Genomic DNA, 27,049 nt, shown 5'->3' on the forward strand with positions numbered 1-27,049 from the left:
CTCACACACACACACACACACACACACACACACACACACACACACACACACACACACACACACACACACACACACACACACACACACACACACTACAGGTCAACAAAGTGATATCCAGAGCGTATATTAAGTTTACGTTTTTCATTCAGATTGCCTCATTTAAAGAACAATTTTCACATCTACAGGTATAAATACTTAATTTGAGCCAGTTTGCTACAGCAGGAAAATAATCCTGCAGCAACAGGACATGTTAATTATTATGTGGATTATATTTAATGGGCACTTATTTATTTGATTATTTTTTATGCCCTTTTTTAAATATTGTCTCATCGCTTAAACTCCCCAATGGGCTCGGGAGAGGCAAAAGTGGAGTCATGCGTCCCCCTGAAAACATGACCCGCCTAACCATACTCCTTAAAAGCTCTTAAGGATCCACACCTTGTTTTCAATTTTCTCCTAAAATGACATACCCAAATCGAACTGCCTGTTACTCAGGCCTTGAAGCAAGGATATGCATAGTCTTGGTACCATTTGAAAGGAAACACTTTGAAGGAATGTAGGAGAATAGATCTGGTAAAAGATAATACAAAGAAGAAAACAACTGTTCTTTTGTATTGTTTTGTACCATCATCTCTGAAAGGCCATAATGTATTATTCCAGTGCAGCTGCAATTTATATTTTGGCCACTAGATGGCAACAGTGTGCGTGTAAAGTTTTGGACCGATTCAAAATGGTTTATTAAGATTGCCCAAATGTGCCTAATTTGTTTAATAATAACTTTTCATGTTCAAAACTGTGCACTCTCCACAAACAATATCATGGCATTATTTCACTGTAATAGCTACTGTAAATTAGACAGTGCAGTTAGATTAACAAGAATTTAAGATTTCTGCCAATATCAGATATGTCTACGTCATGGGAAATTTTCTTGTTACATACAACTTCATGCTAATAGCATTAGCCTATGTTAGCTCAACCGTCCCGTGGAAGGGACAGTGATCCCAAAGAAGTTTTAACACCCGCCAGTTTAACCTGGAAGCCAGCTGCACCAATGTATCAGAGGAAACACCATTCAACTGGCGACAGAGGTCAGCCCGCAGGCCCACCAGAAGGAGTCGCTAGAGCCAAGCGGGCCAAACCGGGCCAAACCCTCCCTTAACCCGGACGATGCTGGGCCAATTGTGCACTGTCCTATGGGACTCCCGGCCACTGCCGGTTGTGGCACAGCCTGCAATGAACACTTGTCTGTAGTAACGCCTATAGCACTTTTGTAGGGGTTTATACGTTTTGTGTAAGGAAAATTGTCAGAAATTTCGATGTGGAAATTACAATCTTCGGAAGCCTTTTTAAACCTCAAACACACTACAGGTTTTAAATGTCCTGCATTGCAGCAAAGTTCTCCAGTAACTGAGCATCTGAGCACGAAGATGATCTGGGATCAGCCTACCTTTGTGGCTCTGCTGATCTGAGTACAACAGATCTGGGATCAGCCTACCTTTGTTGCTCTGCTGATCTGAGTACAACAGATCTGGGATCAGCCTACCTTTGTTGCTCTGCTGATCTGAGTACAACAGATCTGGGATCAGCTCTGCTGATCTGAGTACAACAGATCTGGGATCAGCCTACCCTTTGACTCTTAGATCAGCAGAGCCACAATGAAGAGAAAATTGTCCTCGCTCCCGGCTCTCTCTGGCTGACAAGTCAACTTCTTGACAGAGCGGTTTCCTTTGATTGGAGCACATTGTTTTGTGTAGAATAGCCTTGGGCTCGTTGAAGTATTAATTAGAGAGAGACAGAGAGAAACCCACAAATTATCAAAATCCAGAAAAGAGACGTTAAATTCTACAACCACCTAACAGGATGTGATTCCCAAACCGTCCATAGCAAAGCCATCACCTACAGAGAGATAAACCTGAAGAAGAGTCCCCTAAGCAAGCTGGTCCTGGGGCTCTGTTCACAAACACAAACAGACCCCACAGAGCCCAAGGACAGTAACTCAATTAGACCCTACAGAGCCCCAGGACAGTAACTCAATTAGACCCCACAGAGCCCCAGGACAGTAACTCAATTAGACCCCACAGAGCCCCAGGACAGTAACTCAATTAGACCCCACAGAGCCCCAGGACAGTAACTCAATTAGACCCTACAGAGCCCCAGGACAGAAACACAATTAGACCCCACAGAGCCCCAGGACAGTAACTCAATTAGACCCCACAGAGCCCCAGGACAGTAACTCAATTAGACCCCACAGAGCCACAGGACAGTAACTCAATTAGACCCCACAGAGCCCCAGGACAGTAACTCAATTAGACCCCACAGAGCCCCAGGACAGAAACACAATTAGACCCTACAGAGCCCCAGGACAGTAACTCAATTAGACCCCACAGAGCCCCAGGACAGTAACTCAATTAGACCCTACAGAGCCCCAGGACAGTAACTCAATTAGACCCCACAGAGCCCCAGGACAGAAACACAATTAGACCCTACAGAGCCCCAGGACAGTAACTCAATTAGACCCCACAGAGCCCCAGGACAGTAACTCAATTAGACCCCACAGAGCCCCAGGACAGTAACTCAATTAGACCCCACAGAGCCCCAGGACAGTAACTCAATTAGACCCCACAGAGCCCCAGGACAGTAACTCAATTAGACCCCACAGAGCCCCAGGACAGTAACTCAATTAGACCCCACAGAGCCCCAGGACAGTAACTCAATTAGACCCAAATCATGAGGAAACAAAAAGAGACTTCACACATTGGAAAGAATTCACAAAAAAACAGAGGAAACTAGAATGCTATTTGGCCCTAAACATGACTGATCCAAACTTAAGGAAAGCTTAGACTATGTACAGCCTCAGTGAGCATAGCCTTGCTATTGAGAACGGCCGCCGTAGGCAGACCTGGCTCTCAAGAGAAGACAGGCTATGTGCTCACTGCCCACAAAATGAGGTGGAAACTGAGCTGCACTTCCTAACCTCCTGCCAAATGTATGACCATATTAGAGACACATATTTCCCTCAGATTACACAGATCCACAAAGAATTTGAAAACAAATCCAATTCTGATAAACTCCCATATCTACTGGGTGAAATTCCACAGTGTGCCATCACAGCAGCAAGATTTGTGACCTGTTGCCACAAGAAAAGGGCAACCAGTGAAGAACAAACACCATTGTAAATACAACCCATATTTATGCTTATTTATTTTATCTTGTGTACTTTAACCATTTGTACATCATTACAACACTGTATATATATATAATATGACATTTGAAATGTCTTTATTATTTTGGAACTTGTGTATGTGTAATGTTCACTGTTAAATTTGATTGTTTATTTCACTTTTGTTTATTTTCTACTTCACTTGCTTTGGCAATGTTAACATATGTTTCCCATGCCAATAAAGCCCCTTGAATTGAATTGAATTGAGAGAGAGAGAGAATGTGTCAAATGGTGTGTCTATATAAGTCATTCTGTACAAGGCTGTGTTCTCTTTCTCTGGTAAGAATACAAATACTCACATTGTCTAGTATGATTCACGTTAATCTTGAAATAAGTTTGGTATCTCTCAGTCTCTGACTCGCTTTTCACTGTAGTCTAGTTGAACATAAAACATGGTAGTCTAGTTGAACATAAAACATGGTAGTCTAGTTGAACATAAAACATGGTAGTCTAGTTGAACATAAAACATGGTAGTCTAGTTAAACATAAAACATGGTAGTCTAGTTGAACATAAAACATGGTAGTCTAGTTGAACATAAAACATGGTAGTCTAGTTGAACATAAAACATGGTAGTCTAGTTGAACATAAAACATGGTAGTCTAGTTGAACATAAAACATGGTAGTCTAGTTGCACATAATACAGTGCCTTGCGAAAGTATTCGGCCCCCTTGAACTTTGCGACCTTTTGCCACATTTCAGGCTTTAAACATAAAGATATAAAACTGTATTTTTTTGTGAAGAATCAACAACAAGTGGGACACAATCATGAAGTGGAACGACATTTATTGGATATTTCAAACTTTTTTAACAAATCAAAAACTGAAAAATTGGGCGTGCAAAATTATTCAGCCCCCTTAAGTTAATACTTTGTAGCGCCACCTTTTGCTGCGATTACAGCTGTAAGTCGCTTGGGGTGTGTCTCTATCAGTTTTGCACATCGAGAGACTGAATTTTTTTCCCATTCCTCCTTGCAAAACAGCTCGAGCTCAGTGAGGTTGGATGGAGAGCATGTGTGAACAGCAGTTTTCAGTTCTTTCCACAGATTCTGGATTGGATTCAGGTCTGGACTTTGACTTGCCATTCTAACACCTGGATATGTTTATTTTTGAACCATTCCATTGTAGATTTTGCTTTATGTTTTGGATCATTGTCTTGTTGGAAGACAAATCTCCGTCCCAGTCTCAGGTCTTTTGCAGACTCCATCAGGTTTTCTTCCAGAATGGTCCTGTATTTGGCTCCATCCATCTTCCCATCAATTTTAACCATCTTCCCTGTCCCTGCTGAAGAAACCAGGCCCAAACCATGATGCTGCCACCACCATGTTTGACAGTGGGGATGGTGTGTTCAGGGTGATGAGCTGTGTTGCTTTTACGCCAAACATAACGTTTTGCATTGTTGCCAAAAAGTTCAATTTTGGTTTCATCTGACCAGAGCACCTCCTTCCTGCCAGATTTGTGCAATATACGACTGATTGTTGTCCTATGGACAGAGTCTCCCACCTCAGCTGTAGATCTCTGCAGTTCATCCAGAGTGATCATGGGCCTCTTGGCTGCATCTCTGATCAGTCTTCTCCTTGTATGAGCTGAAAGTTTAGAGGGACGGCCAGGTCTTGGTAGATTTGCAGTGGTCTGATACTCCTTCCAATTCAATATTATCACTTGCACAATGCTACTTGGGATGTTTAAAGCTTGGGAAATCTTTTTGTATCCAAATCCGGCTTTAAACTTCTTCACAACAGTATCTCGGACCTGCCTGGTGTGTTCCTTGTTCTTCATGATGCTCTCTGCGCTTTTAACGGACCTCTGAGACTATCACAGTGCAGGTGCATTCATACGGAGACTTGATTACACACAGGTGGATTGTATTTATCATTATTAGTCATTTAGGTCAACATTGGATCATTCAGAGATCCTCACTGAACATCTGGAGAGAGTTTGCTGCACTGAAAGTAAAGGGGCTGAATAATTTTGCACGCCCAATTTTTCAGTTTTTCATTTGTTAAAGTTTGAAATATCCAATAAATGTCGTTCCACTTCATGATTGTGTCCCACTTGTTCTTGATTCTTCACAAAAAAATACAGTTTTATTTCTTTATGTTTGAAGCCTGAAATGTGGCAAAAGATCGCAAAGTTCAAGGGGGCCGAATACTTTCGCAAGGCACTGTACATTGAATAGAATACCCGTAGAATAGAAAATGGCAAGGAAGGATATAATATGGCAGGTCAATTTTAGTGTTACAAAGTATTGTTATGTAGAGTTAACAGCATTTCGATGGTTTTATACGGTATGTCCCCCAGAACGTCTGGAAAGCAACAGGTTTGTTGTAGCCTGTGTGGAAGAAATACATTTGCAAATGGTCATTGTCGTCGGTGTATCTGTTAGTTTCTGGAGAACCCAAACCACTTGATGTGCTTTACTGAAAGACATGATGATGCTCTCTCTGTGTCTCTCTGTCTCTCTCTCTCTGTGTCTCTCTCTCTGTGTCTCTCTCTCTCTGTGTCTCTCACTGGGTCTCTCTCTCTCTGTGTCTCTCTCTCTCTGTGTCTCTCTCTCTGTGTCTCTCTCTCTCTGTGTCTCTCTCTCTCTGTGTCTCTCTCTCTCTGTCTCTCGCTCTGTGTCTCTCTCTCAGTCTCTCTCTGTGTCTCTCTCTCTGTGTCTCTCTCAGTGTCTCTCTCTCAGTGTCTCTCTCTCTGTGTCTCTCTCTCAGTCTCTCTCTCTCAGTGTCTCACTCTCTGTGTCTCTCTCTCTGTGTCTCTCTCTGTGTCTCTCTCTCTGTGTCTCTCTCTCTGTGTCTCTCTCTCAGTGTCTCTCTGTGTCTCTCTCTCTGTGTCTCTCTCTGTGTCTCTCTCTCTGTGTCTCTCTCTCAGTGTCTCTCTGTGTCTCTCTCTCTGTCTCTCTCTGTGTCTCTCTCTCTGTGTCTCTCTCTCAGTGTCTCTCTCTCAGTGTCTCTCTCTCTCTCTCTCTGTCTCTCTCTCTGTGTCGCTCTCTCCGTGTCTCTCTCCGTGTCTCTCTCCGTGTCAATTCAATTCAAGGGGCTTTATTGGTATGGGAAACATGTGTTAACATTGCCAAAGCAAGTGAGGTAGATAATATACAAAAGTCAAATAAACAATAAAAATGAACAGTAAACATGACACATACAGAAGTTTCAAAACAATAAAGACATATATATATACCATGTTGTAACAATGTACAAATGGTTAAAGTACACAAGGGAAAATAAATAAGCATAAATATGGGTTGTATTTACAATGGTGTTTGTTCTTCACTGGTTGCCCTTTTCTTGTGGCAACAGGTCACAAATCTTGCTGCTCTGATGGCACACTGTGGAATTTCACCCAATAGATATGGGAGTTTATCAAAATTGAATTTGTGTCTCTCTCTCCGTGTCTCTCTCTGTGTCTCTCTGTGTCTCTCTCTCAGTGTCTCTCTCTCAGTGTTTCTCTGTGTCTCTCTCTCAGTGTCTCTCTCAGTGTCTCTCACTGTCTCTCAGTGTGTCTCTCAGTGTCTCTCTCTCTGTGTCTCAGTGTTTCTCTGTGTCTCTGTGTCTCTGTGTCTCTTTCTCAGTGTTTCTCTCTCGGTGTTTCTCTCTCAGTGTCTCTCTCTGTGTGTCTCTCTCAGTGTGTCCCTCTCTCTCAGTCCCAAACTGCACACTATTCCCAGCCTACGTAGTTCACCATTTTTGACCAGAGCCCAGGCATTATATAGAGAATAGCAGAGATGTGGAATCGAGTCACGTGACATGGACTCGAGTACTACTCAAATTGTTCTACTTGAGACTTGACTTGAAAAAAAGAAAAAACACTTGCTACTTGACTTCGACTTAAGCTTCTATGACTTGTGACTCAACTTGGTCTTGAGCTGTATGACTCGAGAGACTCGATTGGTCATCTCGCGCACAATTTAGGCCTGATCTGTCCTTTATTTTTCGGAGAGGTGCTGATTCTGTGCTTTCTGTTATGTGTCTTGGCCAATCAGATTCACAGGCCGTCATCAAGCGCCGCGCCGCGCCGCTCTAGGTTTAATGTAATTCATATGAACAAGTAGAAGGTTGCTGCAGTTTGACACAGTTTTCATTCTCCCTAGGGCTATGCATTTTTCCAGAAGTTCTTTAAAACCATGTGACCTGTTTAGAACATACAGTGCCTTGCGAAAGTATTCGGCCCCCTTGAACTTTGCGACCTTTTGCCACATTTCAGGCTTCAAACATAAAGATATAAAAATGTATTTTTTTGTGAAGAATCAACAACAAGTGGGACACAATCATGAAGTGGAACGACATTTATTGGATATTTCAAACTTTTTTAACAAATCAAAAACTGAAAAATTGGACGTGCAAAATTATTCAGCCCCTTTACTTTCAGTGCAGCAAACTCTCTCCAGAAGTTCAGTGAGGATCTCTGAATGATCCAATGTTGACCTAAATGACTAATGATGATAAATACAATCCACCTGTGTGTAATCAAGTCTCCGTATAAATGCACCTGCACTGTGATAGTCTCGGAGGTCCGTTAAAAGCACAGAGAGCATCATGAAGAACAAGGAACACACCAGGCAGGTCCGAGATACTGTTGTGAAGAAGTTTAAAGCCGGATTTGGATACAAAAATATTTCCCAAGCTTTAAACATCCCAAGGAGCACTGTGCAAGCGATAATATTGAAATGGAAGGAGTATCAGACCACTGCAAATCGACCAAGACCTGGCCGTCCCTCTAAACTTTCAGCTCATACAAGGAGAAGACTGATCAGAGATGCAGCCAAGAGGTACATGATCACTCTGGATGAACTGCAGAGATCTACAGCTGAGGTGGGAGACTCTGTCCATAGGACAACAATCAGTCGTATATTGCACAAATCTGGCCTTTATGGAAGAGTGGCAAGAAGAAAGTCATTTCTTAAAGATATCCATAAAAAGTGTTGTTTAAAGTTTGCCACAAGCCACCTGGGAGACACACCAAACATGTGGAAGAAGGTGCTCTGGTCAGATGAAACCAAAATTGAACTTTTTGGCAACAATGCAAAACGTTATGTTTGGCGTAAAAGCAACACAGCTCATCACCCTGACCACACCATCCCCACTGTCAAACATGGTGGTGGCAGCATCATGGTTTGGGCCTGCTTTTCTTCAGCAGGGACAGGGAAGATGGTTAAAATTGATGGGAAGATGGATGGAGCCAAATACAGGACCATTCTGGAAGAAAACCTGATGGAGTCTGCAAAAGACCTGAGACTGGGATGGTGATTTGTCTTCCAACAAGACAATGATCCAAAACATAAAGCAAAATCTACAATGGAATGGTTCAAAAATAAACATATCCAGGTGTTAGAATGGCCAAGTCAAAGTCCAGACCTGAATCCAATCGAGAATCTGTGGAAAGAACTGAAAACTGCTGTTCACAAATGCTTTCCATCCAACCTCACTGAGCTCGAGCTGTTTTGCAAGGAGGAATGTGAAAAAATTTCAGTCTCTCGATGTGCAAAACTGATAGGGACATACCCCAAGCGACTTACAGCTGTAATCGCAGCAAAAGGTGGCGCTACAAAGTATTAACTTAAGGGGGCTGAATAATTTTGCACGCCCAATTTTTCAGTTTTTGATTTGTAAAAAAAGTTTGAAATATCCAATAAATGTCGTTCCACTTCATGATTGTGTCCCACTTGTTGTTGATTCTTCACAAAAAAAACACAGTTTTATATCTTTATGTTTGAAGCCTGAAATGTGGCAAACGGTCGCAAAGTTCAAGGGGGCCGAATACTTTCGCAAGGCACTGTAACTGTAAACCTAGGTGGCAGGTAGCCTAGTGGTTAAGAGTGTTGGGCCAGTAACCGAAAGGAGACTGGTTTGAATCTCTGAGCTGACTAGGTGAACAATCTGTTAGTGTGTCCTTGAGCAAGGCAACTTAACCCAAATTGCTCTGAATACGGGGTGTCTGAAAAACATTTTTATCTGGTCTCATTGCCTGTATAAAAACCCTTTTTACAACTAACGAATCACGGTCAGACCCTTTAGGGTCCTGATTTATACCTGCTTAGGTTATCAGATTAGGAAAAGCTCAGGGCCTCAGGGAAAACAATTTTCCTCATCACTCTGGGACCTGTTGTGCCACCTCTGGATCAGGGCATCATTGGTCCCAGAAATCGATACAGTCGGGTTCAAAGACTATGTGGTAGTGGGGGGGAAAGGATGTAGTTTGTAAAACATGTGGATCCAAAATGACTGATGCATTGCAATTTCAATGACATTTATATAAAACACTTAATCGTTGACTTGAGGACTCAAAACCCCAAATTAGGGACTTGTGATGTGACTCAACCTGAGCTGTGGAACATGGGACTTTACTTGAGACTCGAAGTTTAGGACTTGAAACTTGCTTAGGACACACAAAAGTGTGACTTGATCCCATCTCTGGTGACTAGTGTGCCATTTGGGACGTATCCGAGTACTTCAGTGGGCTTGGGTACAATGGAGGAGCCTTAGAGAAGCATCCCAAATCACACCCTATATGATGCACTACGTTTGACCAGAGCCCTATGGGCCCTGGAGCCCTCAATAGGGAATAGGGTGCAATTTGAGTAACGCTGCTGTCCCCAAGGTCGTCACAGCACCCACCGCTTCAACTCACCATCTCTCTGTTACCACAGCAACGCTGTGCTTTTACACACACAGACATGGACACACACACAGACACACACACATGGACACACACACATCCATGCGCACACACACTGTCTTATCATTCTTGTCTTGATGGGTGATGTATATCTACAAGCTGGAGAGTAAGTGGCGATGGGTGGGGACTTTCTAATGTATGAGCTCCTCCTTCACCCTCTCTCTCTCTCTCTATCACTCCTTCACTCCTTCACTCTCTCATTCACCCTCTCACTCCTTCACTCTCTCATTCACCCTCTCACTCCTTCACTCTCTCTCATCCACTCTCACTCCTTCATACTCTCTCTCTCTCTATCACTCCTTCACTCCTTCATACTCTCATTCACCCTCTCACTCCTTCACTCTCTCTCATCCACTCTCACTCCTTCATACTCTCTCTCCATCACTCTCTCTCCTTCACTCGCTCTCCTTCACTTTCTCTCTTTCACTCTTGCTCTCCTTCACTCGCTCTCCACACTCTCTCCTTCATACTCTCTCTCACTCCACTCTCTGTCATTCACCCTCTCTCTCCTTCACTCTCTCTCCCTCACTCTCTCCTTCACTCTCTCTCATTCACCCTCTCACTCCATCACTTTCTCTCATTCACCATCTCACTCCTTCACTCTTGCTCTCCTTCACTCGCTCTCCTTCATACGCTCTCTCTCTCTCTCTCTCTTTCTCTCTCACTCCTTCACTCTCTCTCATTCACCCTCTCACTCCATCACTTTCTCTCATTCACCATCTCACTCCTTCACTCTCTCTCCTTCACTCTCACTCCTTCACTCGCTTACTTTTTCATTCTACCGCTCTGTCGTTCTCTCACTCTATTTTCTCTCTGGCTGATCTCTTAATTAAAACTGTCCTATATAATTGCAGCTCTTCCTGATTCCTGACCAACCTCAGACTATTCCACATTAACATTTTAGTGGCAGCAGGATATCTTTCTGTTCCATTTCAGCTGCAGACAGAGCATTAATGGCTGGTGAAAAGATGTCTGGTCTGGCTGATGAAAAGATACGCGTTTCATCTGTCTGGCTGGTTGGGCTATTCATTCAGTGGTGTGATGATGTTTCGGTTTTGAGATCCATTCAGTGATGTGATGATGCATGGAGGTAGAAAACACTGTCTCCGTAGTATCAACCCTGTCCATTAATGTTCCATTGGTAGACAGCAGCATCTCCCAATAGAGTACAGAGGCTAGCATGTACTAATAGCCATTCAATGGTGTGATTATAAAGGTTGAGGCAGAAAGCACCGTCGCTATTGTAGTTAGAGACAACTAAAGGCACTGACCTTTTCATGTGGGTGGTGTGGTTTGTCTTTGTGTGTGCTTTGTACAACCACCCTTGACCCGGGTTGAGTAGGTCAATGTTTTCTTAGGGCACCACCTATATAATGCACTACATTTAACCAGAGCCCTATGCGGGCCCTGTTGACAAGTAGTGCACTATATAGGGAGCAGGGTACAATTTGGAACATGTACACCCTTGTTTCCCTTCCTACTGAGCCATAATGATAATCATGAATGGCATTATATTGCAGCTAGGAAACACTACAGACTGAAAGGAGTGTCAGATCCTTTGTTTTTAGTGACGATTCTCTGCTCTGGAGTCACACCTCACCACCAGGTCTGGAGTCAGTCCTCATCACCACCAGGTCTGGAGTCAGTCCTCACCACCAGGTCTGGAGTCAGTCCTCATCACCAGGTCTGGAGTCAGTCCTCATCACCAGGTCTGGAGTCACACCTCACCACCAGGTCTAGAGTCAGTCCTCATCACCAGGTCTGGAGTCACACCTCACCACCAGGTCTAGAGTCAGTCCCTTCTCACCACCAGGTCTGGAGTCAGTCCTCATCACCAGGTCTGGAGTCAGTCCTCACCACCAGGTCTAGAGTCAGTCCCTTCTCACCACCAGGTCTAGAGTCAGTCCCTTCTCACCACAAGGTCTAGAGTCAGTCCCTTCTCACCACCAGGTCTGGAGTCAGTCCTCACCACCAGGTCTGGAGTCACACCTCACCACCAGGTCTAGAGTCAGTCCCTTCTCACCACCAGGTCTGGAGTCACACCTCACCACCAGGTCTGGAGTCAGTCCTCACCACTAGGTCTGGAGTCAGTCCCTTCTCACCACCAGGTCTGGAGTCAGTCCCTTCTCACCACCAGGTCTGGAGTCAGTCCTCACCACCAGGTCTGGAGTCAGTCCCTTCTCACCACCAGGTCTGGAGTCACACCTCACCACCAGGTCTAGAGTCAGTCCCTTCTCACCACCAGGTCTGGAGTCAGTCCCTTCTCACCACCAGGTCTGGAGTCAGTCCTCACCACCAGGTCTGGAGTCAGTCCCTTCTTACCACCAGGTCTGGACTCAGTCCCTTCTTACCACCAGGTCTGGAGTCAGTCCCTTCTTACCACCAGGTCTGGAGTCAGTCCCTTCTCTTCACCAGGCAGCTGCTGCTGCAGTCAGTCCCTTCTTACCACCAGGTCTGGAGTCAGTCCCTTCTCACTTTACTCTGCCAGCCAGCCCCAGTCACACTTCTGTCTTAAGGTCAAACCTCATATTACTATGGGTGACATATTGCAGGGGGCATTTCATTAAATGTTGATACGTGCGTCTCTTGAGAGGTGTCAGTGCCAATATCTTAGGCCCGCTGTGCAAAGTCTTTTTTTTTCTTTGTCACGTGACAGTTCCCGATTTTCAGAAAGGCTGGAAGGCTACAGCAAAATCATTCATTTCTGTCACAAATACTTCCGTTGGAGGTTTGTCAAATAATCTGTTTTACTTCGCCCTTCATGTAATCAGTCCGTCCTTGAGTATCTTCTGGTATGTGTGCTTTATTCAAATACATCTTTTAGAAATACAACAGGCCCTTGTTGTTGACTCCACCAAGAATCAATACATGCAAAAACAGGGATATTTATCTCAACCTTGTTATGCCACTATAAGACGTAAGAGATTAATAAGTTGATAATAAGTAGTTAATTGATAAGACATTGATAAGACATTCTTTACATACGACAGATAAATAGTCTTCTACCATTAGCTACTTTGATGCTCTTAGTGTAACGACATTCAGGGGAAGAAGGCGAGGACCAAGGTGCAGCGTGGTACGTGTTCATCTTTTTATTTTGAACTGAACACTGAATAAAACAACAACAACATAAACAGTACTGTCTGGTGCAGACACAAAAACAGAAAGCAACTACCCACAACCTAAGGTGGCAAAACAACAGGCTACCTAAGTATGGTTCCCAATCAGAGACAACGATAGACAGCTGTCCCTGATTGAGAACCATACCCGGCCAAAACATAGAAATACAAAAACCTAGACATACAAAGATAGAATGCCCACCCAAATCACACCCTGACCAAACAAAAATAGAAACATACAAAGCAATCTACGGTCAGGGCGTGACACTTTCTGAGAGCCTTGGGATTTAGATGTATTTAACCCTTCTTTTACCAGGTAAGTTGAGATCACATTGAGATCACATTGTCATTTACAACAATGATCTGGGGAATAGTTTCAGGGATGTGTCCCTAATGGCACCATGTTTCTTATATAGGGTGTGGCCCTCCAGAACACACTCACGGTACTATGTAGGAATAGGGTACAATTCAGGGCGATCACTTAATCAGGTTCCTTGACCGAGTTGGAGGAACATTCGATGTTGGAGCCTGAGCCTTCCTTTTCCATTTCACTGATGTCTTGAATGTGATTTGCACCTCCATTCGTTCACTACCGGTCATGTCTGCCTCCCCACCAGGCTGTGTCGTTTCCACTTTTGCCCTCCCATTGGCCACAGTTTGCTTGGCCAACTTGTAACATCGTCCCAGAATCAGCTTAGGACGCTACTACACAGGCAAAACCTTCTCATGAAACTTTGATTTCAATGTGTGTGCTCTTTTAGAGTAACTAACAGGCGTTTATGATACCACATTTAGGATGAGTCTCTCTGTGTGTCGGGATCTGAGTTTGAACAACAATATTAGCAGAGATGCTGTTGCCACAGTTTGGTATAGTTGTCTACCCCTGTGTTGTTCTTGTTGAGGTTGTTGTTCTTGTTGAGGTTGTTGTTCTTGTTGAGGTTGTTGTTCTTGTTGAGGTTGTTGTTCTTGTTGAGGTTGTTGTTCTTGTTGAGGTTGTTGTAGTTATTCTTGTTGTTGTTCTTGTTGTAGTTATTCTTGTTGTTGTTCTTGTTGTAGTTGTTGTAGTTGTTGTTGTTGTTATTCTTGTTGTTGTTGTTGTTGTAGTTATTGTTATAGTTGTTGTTGTAGTTATTCTTGTTGTTGTTCTTGTTGTAGTTGTTGTTATTCTTGTTGTTGTTGTTGTTCTTGTTGTTGTAGTTGTTGTTATAGTTGTTGTTGTAGTTGTTCTTGTTCTTGTTCTTGTTCTTGTAGTTGTTGTTATTCTTGTTGTTGTAGTTGTTCTTGTTGTTGTAGTTGTTGTTATAGTTGTTGTTGTAGTTGTTCTTGTTGTTGTTCTTGTTGTTGTTCTTGTAGTTGTTGTTGTTGTTATTCTTGTTGTTGTTGTTGTTTTTGTTGTTTTGTTGTGTTGTTGTTGTTCTTGCTGTTCTCTGGTTGATAAAGTTTACTCTCTACACAGAAGAGGATTCAGTGTGCTGAACAGCCCAACATTTTATTGGGCAAATCCCAAATGGCATGCAGTGCATTCCTTAGTGCACTACTATAACCTACAACGTTTTATATACAGTATAGTAGTGATGGGGGAACAAAATTGACACAGTTACATAACGCAAAATTATTTTTTGATGATATTTTATAGATATTTGACTCCAACTAAAAAAATATAATCATTATTTTTTGCGACTGTAGGTAGCATTAGCTAAAGCTAGTCGGCTGTACCTGTGCTAAAACTATGGTATTTTTCATCCTATAGCTTGTTCTCCATCTTCTTTTTAAATAGTGAGCCAACATGTTTTCAGAACTTTTATTTCCATGACTGATCAAATGTCTCTCTTTCGTCTCTCTGCAGCAGACATACGGTGAGCAATATGTTTGGAAAATCAAATTGCAATAAAATTCCAGTATCAAATCGCAATACATATAGAATCATGAGAATTGCAATAGATATCGTATGGGCACCTAAGTAACGTGATAATATTGTATCGTGAGGTCCCTGGCAATTTCCAGCCCTACTATCTAGGGAATAGGGTACCATGTGTCTCTGGTCAAAAGGAGTACCCTTTATTGGGAATTGGTTGCCAATTTGAATCACAGACATTGCTTTGTTCTTCATTATATTGCTGCCACTCATTGACGGCCCTTTGTCTCCTTCTTGTTGTTTCAGATCTTCACCCGTTATGGGAAATGCTACACGTTCAACTCTGGTCAAGATAACCGGCCGCTGCTGGTGACCATGAAGGGAGGGATGGGTAACGGACTGGAGCTGATGTTGGATATACAACAAGACGAATACCTGCCCGTCTGGGGGGAAACAGGTGAGGGAGGGAGGGAGGGAGGGGTAGCGGACTGGAGCTGATGTTGGATATACAACAAGACGAATACCTGCCCGTCTGGGGGGAAACAGGTGAGGGAGGGAGGGAGGGAGGGGTAACGGACTGGAGCTGATGTTGGATATACAACAAGACGAATACCTGCCCGTCTGGGGGGAAACAGGTGAGGGAGGGAGGGAGGGAGGGAGGGAGGGAGGGAGGGAGGGAGGGAGGGAGGGAGGGAGGGGTAACGGACTGGAGCTGATGTTGGATATACAACAAGACGAATACCTGCCCGTCTGGGGGGAAACAGGTGAGGGAGGGAGGGAGGGAGGGAGGGAGGGAGGGAGGGAGGGAGGGAGGGAGGGAGGGGTAACGGACTGGAGCTGATGTTGGATATACAACAAGACGAATACCTGCCCGTCTGGGGGGAAACAGGTGAGGGAGGGAGGGAGGGAGGGAGGGAGGGAGGGATGGAGGGAGGGAGGGAGGGAGGGAGGGAGGGAGGGAGGGAGGGAGGGAGGGAGGGAGGGAGGGAGGGAGGGAGGGAGGGAGGGAGGGAGGGAGGGAGGGAGGGAGGGAGGGAGGGAGGGAGGGAGGGAGGGAGGGAGGGGTAACGGACTGGAGCTGATGTTGGATATACAACAAGACGAATACCTGCCCGTCTGGGGGGAAACAGGTGAGGGAGGGAGGGAGGGAGGGAGGGAGGGAGGGAGGGAGGGAGGGAGGGAGGGAGGGAGGGAGGGAGGGAGGGAGGGAGGGAGGGAGGGAGGGAGGGAGGGAGGGAGGGAGGGAGCGAGGGAGGGAGGGAGGGAGGGAGGGAGGGAGGGGTAACGGCCTGGAGCTGATGCTGGATATATAACAGGATGAATACCTGCCCGTCTGGGGAGAAACAGGTGAGGGAGGGAGGGAGGGAGGGAGGGAGGGAGGGAGGGAGGGAGGGAGGGAGGGAGGGAGGGAGGGAGGGAGGGAGGGAGGGAGGGAGGGAGGGAGGGAGGGAGGTGATGGATATCCAACAGGACGAATACCAGTCAGTATGGGGAGATACATGGGGGGGGGTGAGAGGTGGGGAGGGAGGAATGCAGGGTCAATCATCCAATCCTCACAGATCTTCAAGATGGCATAAGGAGGAAGAGGGGCTAATATTCCATCTTGGAGTTAGGGAAGTATGTGGTCATACCACAACAAACCTTGAACTAAAAAGTGATTTTTTTTAAAGTCAAGTACTCAAGTATGTCAAACATGCAGTGTTTGTAAATGTGAAACCACTTCAAAAGAGTCAACAGAGAACAAACATTAGCTACTTGCAAAGGAAAGGTATATAGGCAGGCAGACAGACAAGAAAACTAGTCCATGTAGAATTGATTTCCAAACTCTCAGTTTCAAAATCTACTTTAATGAATCTGTTTTTAAAATAAAATCAAGCGCTCTAAAAACGCTGATATTTCCAGAAGACAAATAATATCATTGGGAGATCAGAAGCTTCACAGTAAACACATGTTCCTCTTCACCAACTATGAATGTCGCTCCGGAAATTCAAACCTCGACACAGTTGGACCACAGCTGCAGTGAAAACGGTACATTATCGACTCTTTGTAGATCGAGACGGATTGGGGTCGATTTATCGAATGCTTCTTTACTGTCGTTTAATTGTACCTCTTGTCAGGAAAGTCTGTGTGTAGACGTAGTGTCTGTGTGTAGACGTAGTGTCTGTGTGTAGACGTAGTGTCTGTGTGTAGACGTAGTGTCTGTGTGTAGACGTAGTGTCTGTGTGTAGACGTAGTGCCTGTGTGTAGACGTAGTGTCTGTGTGTAGACGTAGTGCCTGTGTGTAGACGTAGTGTCTGTGTGTAGACGTAGTGTCTGTGTGTAGACGTAGTGTCTGTGCGTAGACGTAGTGCCTGTGTGTAGACGTAGTGTCTGTGTGTAGACGTAGTGTCTGTGTGTAGACGTAGTGTCTGTGTGTAGACGTAGTGTCTGTGTGTAGACGTAGTGTCTGTGTGGAAAGACTAGGGTTGCACATGTTGGGGAATATCCAGAGGTGGAAACTGTTCATGGGAATGAATGGGAATATATGGGAATTAACGGAAATATATGGGAATTAACGGAAATATATGATAATTAATATTAATACCATTTAAATGTAGATGTTTTTTGCATTGGATATATTTACCATATCATATGGAGACAGAAACATAAACCTTTTACCTCATCATAAGTAGACATATTAAATCCTTCCAATAGAAATTGAAAAAATTACTTAGTTACAAATTTTACTTTAATTAAATGAGTTGACTCTTCACATGGGAATATTTCACTGAACAACAAAAGGAAGGGAATATTGAATGATCTATTGATCCATCACATCTCCCAAAAACATTTGCAACATATATCTATAAAATGATAGTCTAGAGACTTAAGCTATGGTTGTCTTCCTCTCAGGCTTCTATGTCTTCTCCCTGAACCTCCTCAATGTCCAACTCTTGAACATCAGACTCTGAGGCCTCATCTTCGCTGTCACTTCCCAACCTTGTTGAGGATGGCTCATTGCCAGGCTCAAAAAGCCTCAAATTTGCCCGGATGGCCACCAATTTTTCGAACCTTGTATTAGTCAGCCTGTTGCGTGCTTTGGTGTGTGTGTTCCCAAACAAGGACCAGTTGCGCTCTGAGGCGGCTGATGTTGGTGGGATTTGGAGGATGATGGAGGCAACAGGGGAAAGAGCCTCAGATCCACAAAGTCCCTTCCACCAGGTGGATGATGAGATATGTTGGCACGACTGCCATATTGCATCTCCATCCCAAAGCCTTTGCTTGGAAGTGTACTTCACCAGACTGCCAAGAACCTTTCCCTCATCCAGGCCAAGGTGGCGAGACATAGTAGTGATGACTTGTTGATCTCAGCACCAGACAGGATGCTCTTGCCAGCGTACTTGGGGTTCAACATGTACGCTGTGGCGTTTATGGGCTTCAGGCAGAAGTCTTCACGCTTTTTGATGTATTTCAGAACTGCAGTTTCCTCTGCTTGGAGCAACAGTGAAGTGGGCAGGGCAGTACGGATTTCTTCTCCTACATCTGCAAGCAGAGTCTGAACATCAGACAGGATGGCATTGTCTCCTTCAATCCGTGCAATGGCTACTGCTTTAGGTTTCAGGAGTTTCAGGCTGCTTACCACTCTCTCCCAAAATACAACATCCAGAAAGATCCTCTTGATGTGGCTGTCCACATCGGCAGACTGTGATATGGCCATTTCTTGGAGTGATTCCTTCCCCTCCAGGAGACTGTCAAACATGATGACAACACCACCCCAACGGGTGTTGCTGGGGAGCTTCAATGTGGTGCTCTTAGTCTTCTCACTTTGCTTGGTGAGGTAGATTGTTGCTTTAACTCAATGATCCTTCACATACCTAACAATTTCCTTTGTTCTCTTGTAGAGTATATCCATTGTTTTCAGTGGCATGATGTCCTTGAGGAGCTAATTGCATGAGCAGCACAGCCAATGGGTGTGATGTGAGGGTAGGACTCCTCCACTTTAGACCAAGCAGCCTTCATGTTTGCAGCATTGTCTGTCACCAGTGCAAATACCTTATGTGGTCCAAGGTCATTGATGACTGCCTTCAGCTCATCTGCAATGTAGAGACCGGTGTGTCTGTTGTGCCTTGTGTCTGTGCTCTTGTAGAATACTGATTGAGCGGTGGAGATTATGTAGTTTATTGTCCCTTGTCCACGAACATTCAACCACCCATCAGAGATGATTGCAATACAGCCTCCTTTCTTTATGATTTGCTTGACCTCCACTTAAACTCTGTTGAACTCTGCATCCAGCAAATGAGTAGATAAGCATTTCTTCGTCAATTCTTCATTCATATTCCAATATTGAGGCCAAATATGTTATTTTTTAACAATGTAGCGGTGACAGATCGCAGTGAAAGGAGGAACCTAGGTTCTGAGGTGCCCTGCTCAAGGCCCTGGAATGTTCCCTTGGCAATCACTAAAATATCTCTGTATCCCTTCTCAAGAAGAGCAGTGACTTAATGGTAATATATATCTGATGCTCTCTTCTTTTATTATAAATAGTTTTTTTACCCCCTTTTCTCCCCAATATCGTCCAATTGGTAGTTAGTCTTGTCCCATTGCTGCAACTCCCGTATGGACTCAGGAGAGGCGAAGGTCGAGAGCCATGCATCCTCCCAAAACACGACCCAACCAAGCTGCACTGCTTCTTTGCACAATCGCTTAACCCGGAAGCCAGCCACCAATGTGTCGGAGGAAGCACCGTACACCTGACCCCCGGCCTGCCACAGGAGTCGCTAGAGCGTGATGGGACAAGGACATCCCTGCCAGCCAAACCCACCAGAAACAATGGTCAAGTAAAAGATACAGTATACGTCAGTGGTTCTGCAATAAGTAGGGCAGAGAGCTGCAGTAAGAAGGGATCAAGTGAATCAGCCCCTATGGATTTATGATCTGTAGCAAAGCACTTAGTCCATCATAAATATCAAATGGTTGAAATGAAAATAAAGTCTGTGACTCTATTCGTGCATCACTGGGCTCCCGAGTGGCGCAGTGGTCTAAGACACTACATCTCAGTGCTAAAGGTATCACTACAGACACCCCTGGTTTGAATCCAGGCTGTATCACAACCAGCTGTGATTGGGAGTCCCATAGGGTGGTGCACAATTGGCCCAGCGTTGTAAGGGTCATTGTAAATAAGAATTTGTTCTTAACTGACCAGTTAACTAAAGGTACAGCGCTGCTAGCTGTGCCACTAGAGATCCTGGTTTGAGTCCAGGCTCTGTCGCAGCCGGCCGCGAACGGGAGACCCTTTCGGCGCCACACAATTGGCCCAGCGTCATCCCGGTTAGGGGCGGTTTGGCCAGCAGGGATGTTCTTGGCCCATTGCTCCCATTGGGCACAATGCACGCTGACAAGGTCGCCAGGTGTACGGTGTTTTCTCCGACACATTGGCTTCCAGGTTAAGCAAGCAGTGTGTCAAGAAGCAGTGCTGCTTGGCTGGGTTGGATTTCGGATGCACGGCTCTCAACCTTCGCCTCTCCCAAGTCCGTACAGGTGTTGCAGCGATGAGACTGTAACTACCAATTGGATACCACGAAATTGGGGAGAAAAAGGGGTTAGAAAATAGAAAACACAATCTGTTTTGAGGTGACTAGATGACTCCCTCTATTGGAATGAGAGGAATTTTCAGACGATAATTTTAAATGGGTTGCCAACTGAAGCAAAATTGTTGTTAAAAACAACACGATTTTCAGTTTTGTCTAGTATGGGATCAGAGGCTATCAGAACCTGCTGGGGCAATGAGGGGGTGTAGTTTTGTTTCAAAGATTTGATCACTTTCTGGAACTTGGCAGGATTACCACCACTCTCCGATACACAATTCTAGAAATATGTTGATTTAACTTTTCTAACCAGAGATGGACATCTATTTCTCAAATGTCTGAAGGACTGCAAATCTATCAGATCTAAAACAGTATAACCAGTTGGATGGGGGTAGAGGATGGATAGGGGATGGGGTTACATGATGGATAGGGGATGGGGTTAGGGGATGGATAGGGGATGGGGTTACAGGATGGATAGGGGATGGGGTTACAGGATGGATAGGGGATGGGGTTAGAGGATGGATAGAGGATGGGGTTAGAGGATGGATAGAGGATGGGGTTAGAGGATGGATAGGGGATGGATAGGGGATGGGGTTAGAGGATGGATAGGGGATGGGGTTAGAGAATGGATAGAGGATGGATAGTGGATGGGGATAGAGGATGGATAGGGGATGGGGTTAGAGGATGGATAGAGGATGGGGTTAGAGGATGGATAGGGGATGGATAGGGGATGGGGTTAGAGGATGGATAGGGGATGGGGTTAGAGAATGGATAGAGGATGGATAGTGGATGGGGTTACAGGATGGATATGGGATGGGGTTAGAGGATGGATAGGGGATGGGGTTAGAGGATGGATAGTGGATGGGGTTAGAGGATGGATAGTGGATGGGGTTAGAGGATGGATAGGGAATGGGGTTAGAGGATGGATAGGGGATGGGGTTAGAGGATGGATAGGGGATGGGGTTACAGGATGGATAGGGGATGGGGTTAGAGAATGGATAGGGGATGGATAGAGGATGGGGTTAGAGGATGGATATGGGATGGGGTTAGAGGATGGATAGGGGATGGGGTTAGAGGATGGATAGTGGATGGGGTTAGAGGATGGATAGTGGATGGGGTTAGAGGATGGATAGGGAATGGGGTTAGAGGATGGATAGGGGATGGGGTTAGAGGATGGATAGGGGATGGGGTTACAGAATGGATAGGGGATGGGGTTAGAGGATGGATAGGGGATGGATAGAGGATGGGGTTAGAGGATGGATAGGGGATGAGGTTAGAGGATGGGGTTAGGGGATGGATAAGGGATGGGGTTAGAGGATGGATAGTGGATGGAGTTAGAGGCTTTGTAGGGGATGGGGTTAGAGGATGGATATGGCATGGGGTTAGAGGATGTATAGGGGATGGGGTTAGAGGATGGATAGGGAATGGGGTTAGAGGATGTATAGGGGATGGGGTTAGAGGATGGATAGGGTATGGATAGGGGATGGGGCTATGGCATGGATAGGGGATGGGGTTAGAGGATGGATAGAGGATGGGGTTAGAAGATGGATAGGGGATGGGGTTAGAGCATGGATAAAGGATGGGGTTAGAGGATGGATAGAGGATGGGGTTAGAAGATGGATAGGGGATGGGGTTAGAGGATGGATAGAGGATGGGGTTAGAAGATGGATAGGGGATGGGGTTAGAGGATGGATAGGGGATGGGGTTAGAGGATGGATAGAGGATGGGGTTAGAAGATGGATAGGGGATGGGGTTAGAGGGTGGATGGGGCTATGGCATGGATAGGGGATGGGGTTAGAGGATGGATAGGGGATGGGTTAGAGGGTGGATGGGGCTATGGCATGGATAGGGGATGGGGTTAGAGGATGTATAGAGGATGGGGTTAGAGGATGGATAGGGGATGGGGTTAGAGGATGGATAGGGCATGGGGTTAGAGGATGGATAGGGGATGGGGTTAGAGGATGGATAGGGGATGGGGTTAGAGGATGGATAGGGGATGGGGTTAGAGGATGGATAGGGGATGGGGTTAGAGGATGGATAGAGGATGGGGTTAGAAGATGGATAGGGGATGGATAGGGGATGGGGTTAGAGGATGTATAGAGGATGGATAGGGGATGGGGTTAGAAGGGTGGATGGGGCTATGGCATGGATAGGGGATGGGGTTAGAGGATGGATAGGGGATGGGGATGTGACATGGATAGGGGATGGATAGGGGATGGGATTAGAGGATGGTTAGGGGATGGGGTTAGAGGATGTATAAGGGACGGATAGGGGATGGGATTAGAGGATGGTTAGGGGATGGGGTTAGAGGATGGTTAGGGGATGGGGTTAGAGGATGTATAGGGGATGGATAGGGGATGGGATTAGAGGATTGTTAGGGGATGGGATTAGAGGATGGATACGGGACTGGGTTAGGGGATGGATAGGGGATGGATAGAGGATGAGTTTAGGGGATGGATGAGGTTTGGGATAGGATAGGGTGTAGGCTACTCCATTGCAGTTGGAACATCAATGATATAAATCATTGTGACATTCATCTGTTCTTCTGATTACTAATTGTGATAAGATTTTCTTTTTTTTCAGACTGGGTAACTCCTGGCACTTCATTTTTTGGATGCATGTTTCTTGTCTTTCCCTTCCTCTCTCCAGATGAGACATCATTTGAGGCAGGCATCAAGGTCCAGATCCACACTCAGGACGAGCCACCCTTCATTGACCAGCTGGGCTTTGGAGTGGCCCCAGGCTTCCAGACCTTCGTATCCTGTCAGGAACAACGGGTAGGGTGTCACTCAATCAATTCATCAATCAATTAAGACTGCCATTAGTGGCTCTTACCAATTTGGGCTTGCTACAGGGAAGGAGGGCACAACATTGTTCAAAACAAATAATGATTGTCTCGGTTATTGTTGTTGTCGATAAGTGGTAGGTTGTTTTGTTGTTCATGATTCCTGATGATGTCATCCTGCTACCTATAAAGGGGCTGAAATATGGAAGTGTATTTTCAGCTACTCAACCAGCATGCACCATTTCATTGTATTTATTTCTGAAGGCCGTGTTCTTGTTGAAAGCAGGATGAGGTAATTCTGAAACCTAGTCAGTCAGTTTCACCTTAAACAGACTCTGACCTCTCCACTGTCATTTCTTTTTCCTGTTACATTATGGGAATCTCATCAGTGGCTTGGTGGAAATCCACACTTTTTCAATCAGTGCTCCCATGCCCTCTTTGTCTCTCTGGGAGAGAAGAGAACCCACCTCTGAATAATTCCATATGATATATACCCATCAGGGGCTGGAACCTTCATTATTATTATCTTAATTGTTTCATTCTGAACTGAAACACTTTTTTTGTACCCTTCCGAGTGAAAAGAAGGAAGCCTGTACAGAATACAAATATTCCAAAACATGCATCCTGTTTGCAATAAGGCACTAAAGTAAAACTGCTAAAAAAAAAATCGAAGAAATGTACTTTATGTCCTGAATACAACGCGTTATGTTTGGGGAAAATCCAACACAGCACATCACTGAGTACCACTTTTCATATTTTCAAGCATGGTGGTGGCTGCATCATGTTATGGGTATGCTAGTCCTAGGCAAGGACTATGGCTTTTTAGTATAAAAATAAGTGGAATAGAGTAAAACCTGGTTCAGAATGCTTTCCAACAAGCACTGGGAGACAAATTCACCTTTCAGAAGTACAATTATGCCAAATCCACATTGGCGTAGCCTAGGTACAGTTTTGACTTAAATTGGCTTGAAAATCTCTGGCAAGACTTGAAATTGGCTGTCTAGTAATGATCAACAACCAACTGACTGACTGACCAACCAACCAACCGGCCAAACAGAGCTTGAAGAATAATAATAATAATACATATTGTCCAATCCAGGTGTGCAAAGCTCTTAGAGACTTACCCAGAAAGACTCACAATTGTGTGATGCAACAATTCTAGCTAAATGCTTGGTGCATAGAATTAAAAAGGTTTTGTCAGATAATATTCATCCTAATCAGACAGATCTTTTACTTGGACGATACATTGGCGATAATATAAGACAAGTACTGGAAAAAATAGAATACTATGAAATATCGGGAAAACCAAGCCTGGTTTTCATAGCTGACTTTGAAAAGGCTTTTGATGAAGTACGACTGGAGTTTATTTATAAATGCCTGGAATATTTCAATTTTGGAGAATCTCTTATAAAATGGGTTAAAGTTATGTACAGTGCCTTGCGAAAGTATTCGGCCCCCTTGAACTTTGCGACCTTTTGCCACATTTCAAGCTTCAAACATAAAGATATAAAACTGTATTTTTTTGTGAAGAATCAACAACAAGTGGGACACGATCATGAAGTGGAATGACATTTATTGGATATTTCAAACTTTTTCAACAAATCAAAAACTGAAAAATTGGGCGTGCAAAATTATTCAGCCCCTTTACTTTCAGTGCAGCAAACTCTCTCCAGAAGTTCAGTGAGGATCTCTGAATGATCCAATGTTGACCTAAATGACTAATGATGATAAATACAATCCACCTGTGTGTAATCAAGTCTCCGTATAAATGCACCTGCACTGTGATAGTCTCAGAGGTCCGTTAAAAGCGCAGAGAGCATCATGAAGAACAAGGAACACACCAGGCAGGTCCGAGATACTGTTGTGAAGAAGTTTAAAGCCGGATTTGGATACAAAAATATTTCCCAAGCTTTAAACATCCCAAGGAGCACTGTGCAAGCGATAATATTGAAATGGAAGGAGTATCAGACCACTGCAAATCGACCAAGACCTGGCCGTCCCTCTAAACTTTCAGCTCAGAAGACTGATCAGAGATGCAGCCAAGAGGCCCATGATCACTCTGGATGAACTGCAGAGATCTACAGCTGAGGTGGGAGACTCTGTCCATAGGACAACAATCAGTCGTATATTGCACAAATCTGGCCTTTATGGAAGAGTTACAAGAAGAAAGCCATTTCTTAAAGATATCCATAAAAAGTGTTGTTTAAAGTTTGCCACAAGCCACCTGGGAGACACACCAAACATGTGGAAGAAGGTGCTCTGGTCAGATGAAACCAAAATTGAACTTTTTGGCAACAATGCAAAACGTTATGTTTGGCATAAAAGCAACACAGCTCATCACCCTGAACACACCATCCCCACTGTCAAACATGGTGGTGGCAGCATCATGGTTTGGGCCTGCTTTTCTTCAGCAGGGACAGGGAAGATGGTTAAAATTGATGGGAAGATGGATGGAGACAAATACAGGACCATTCTGGAAGAAAACCTGATGGAGTCTGCAAAAGACCTGAGACTGGGACGGAGATTTGTCTTCCAACAAGACAATGATCCAAAACATAAAGCAAAATCTACAATGGAATGGTTCAAAAATAAACATATCCAGGTGTTAGAATGGCCAATTCAAAGTCCAGACCTGAATCCAATCGAGAATCTGTGGAAAGAACTGAAAACTGCTGTTCACAAATGCTCTCCATCCAACCTCACTGAGCTCGAGCTGTTTTGCAAGGAGGAATGGGAAAAAATGTCAGTCTCTCGATGTGCAAAACTGATAGAGACATACCCCAAGCGACTTACAGCTATAATCGCAGCAAAAGGTGGTGCTACAAAGTATTAACTTAAGGGGGCTGAATAATTTTGCACGCCCAATTTTTCAGTTTTTGATTTGTTAAAAAAGTTAGAAATATCCAATAAATGTCGTTCCACTTCATGATTGTGTCCCACTTGTTGTTGATTCTTCACAAAAAAATACAGTTTTATATCTTTATGTTTGAAGCCTGAAATGTGGCAAAAGGTCGCAAAGTTCAAGGGGGCCGAATACTTTCGCAAGGCACTGTATAGTAACCCTAGGTGTAAAATAGTAAATAATGGCTACATCTCAGAAAGTTTTAAACTGTCAAGAGGAGTAAAAACAAGGTTGTCCACTATCATCATATCTATGTATTATTGCCATTGAAATGTTAACTGTTAAAATTAGATCCAACAATAATATTAAGGGATTATAAATCCAGGGATAAAAAACAAAGGTGTCGTTGTACGCTGATGATTCATGTTTTCTTTTGAAACCACAATTAGAATCCCTCCACAGCCTCATATAGGATCTAGAATCTAGAAACGTTTTCTAACCTCTCAGAATTAAAACCAAATTATGATAAGTATTGAATCACTAAAAAATTCAACTTTTACATTACGGTGTAGTTTACCAATAAAATGGTCTGACAGGGATGTGGACATACTCAGTATGCATATCCAGAAAGAAAGAAATTATCTTACTCCAATTAATTTTAATAGAAAGTTGGCAAATATCGATAAGATCTTGCTACCATGAAAAGGAAAATACCTGTCTATTTGTGGAAAAATCACCCTGATTAACTCTTTAGTCATATCACAGTTGACCTATTTGCTTATGGTTTTGCCTACACCTAGTGACCTGCTTTTTAAATTATATGAACAAAAAATATTCAATTTTATTTGGAATGGCAAGCCAGACAAATGTAAAAGGGCCTATTTACTGTATATAATGAATATGAATTCAGGGGACAGAAATGATTCAATATTAAAGCATTAGACCTCTCACTAAAGCATCAGTCATACAAATCAGTCATTTAAGTTAGACTT

At 44.2% G+C, this 27,049-nt stretch overlaps 1 protein-coding gene across 3 annotated transcripts in view; it reads left to right on the forward strand.

Moving 5' to 3' along the window:
• LOC109879093 (acid-sensing ion channel 1) overlaps positions 1–27,049 on the forward strand; it is a 345,520-nt gene that overhangs the window by 283,195 nt on the left and 35,276 nt on the right. For all 3 annotated transcript variants that reach the window (XM_031825723.1, XM_031825721.1, XM_031825722.1), the window contains 2 exons: positions 15,173–15,323; positions 23,080–23,207. In XM_031825723.1, coding sequence (XP_031681583.1) covers positions 15,173–15,323; positions 23,080–23,207 — 279 coding nt within the window. The remainder of the gene's footprint in view (positions 1–15,172; positions 15,324–23,079; positions 23,208–27,049) is intronic.

This window comes from Oncorhynchus kisutch, linkage group LG5, assembly GCF_002021735.2.
Source record: "Oncorhynchus kisutch isolate 150728-3 linkage group LG5, Okis_V2, whole genome shotgun sequence".
NCBI classification, from domain to species: Eukaryota; Metazoa; Chordata; class Actinopteri; order Salmoniformes; family Salmonidae; genus Oncorhynchus; species Oncorhynchus kisutch.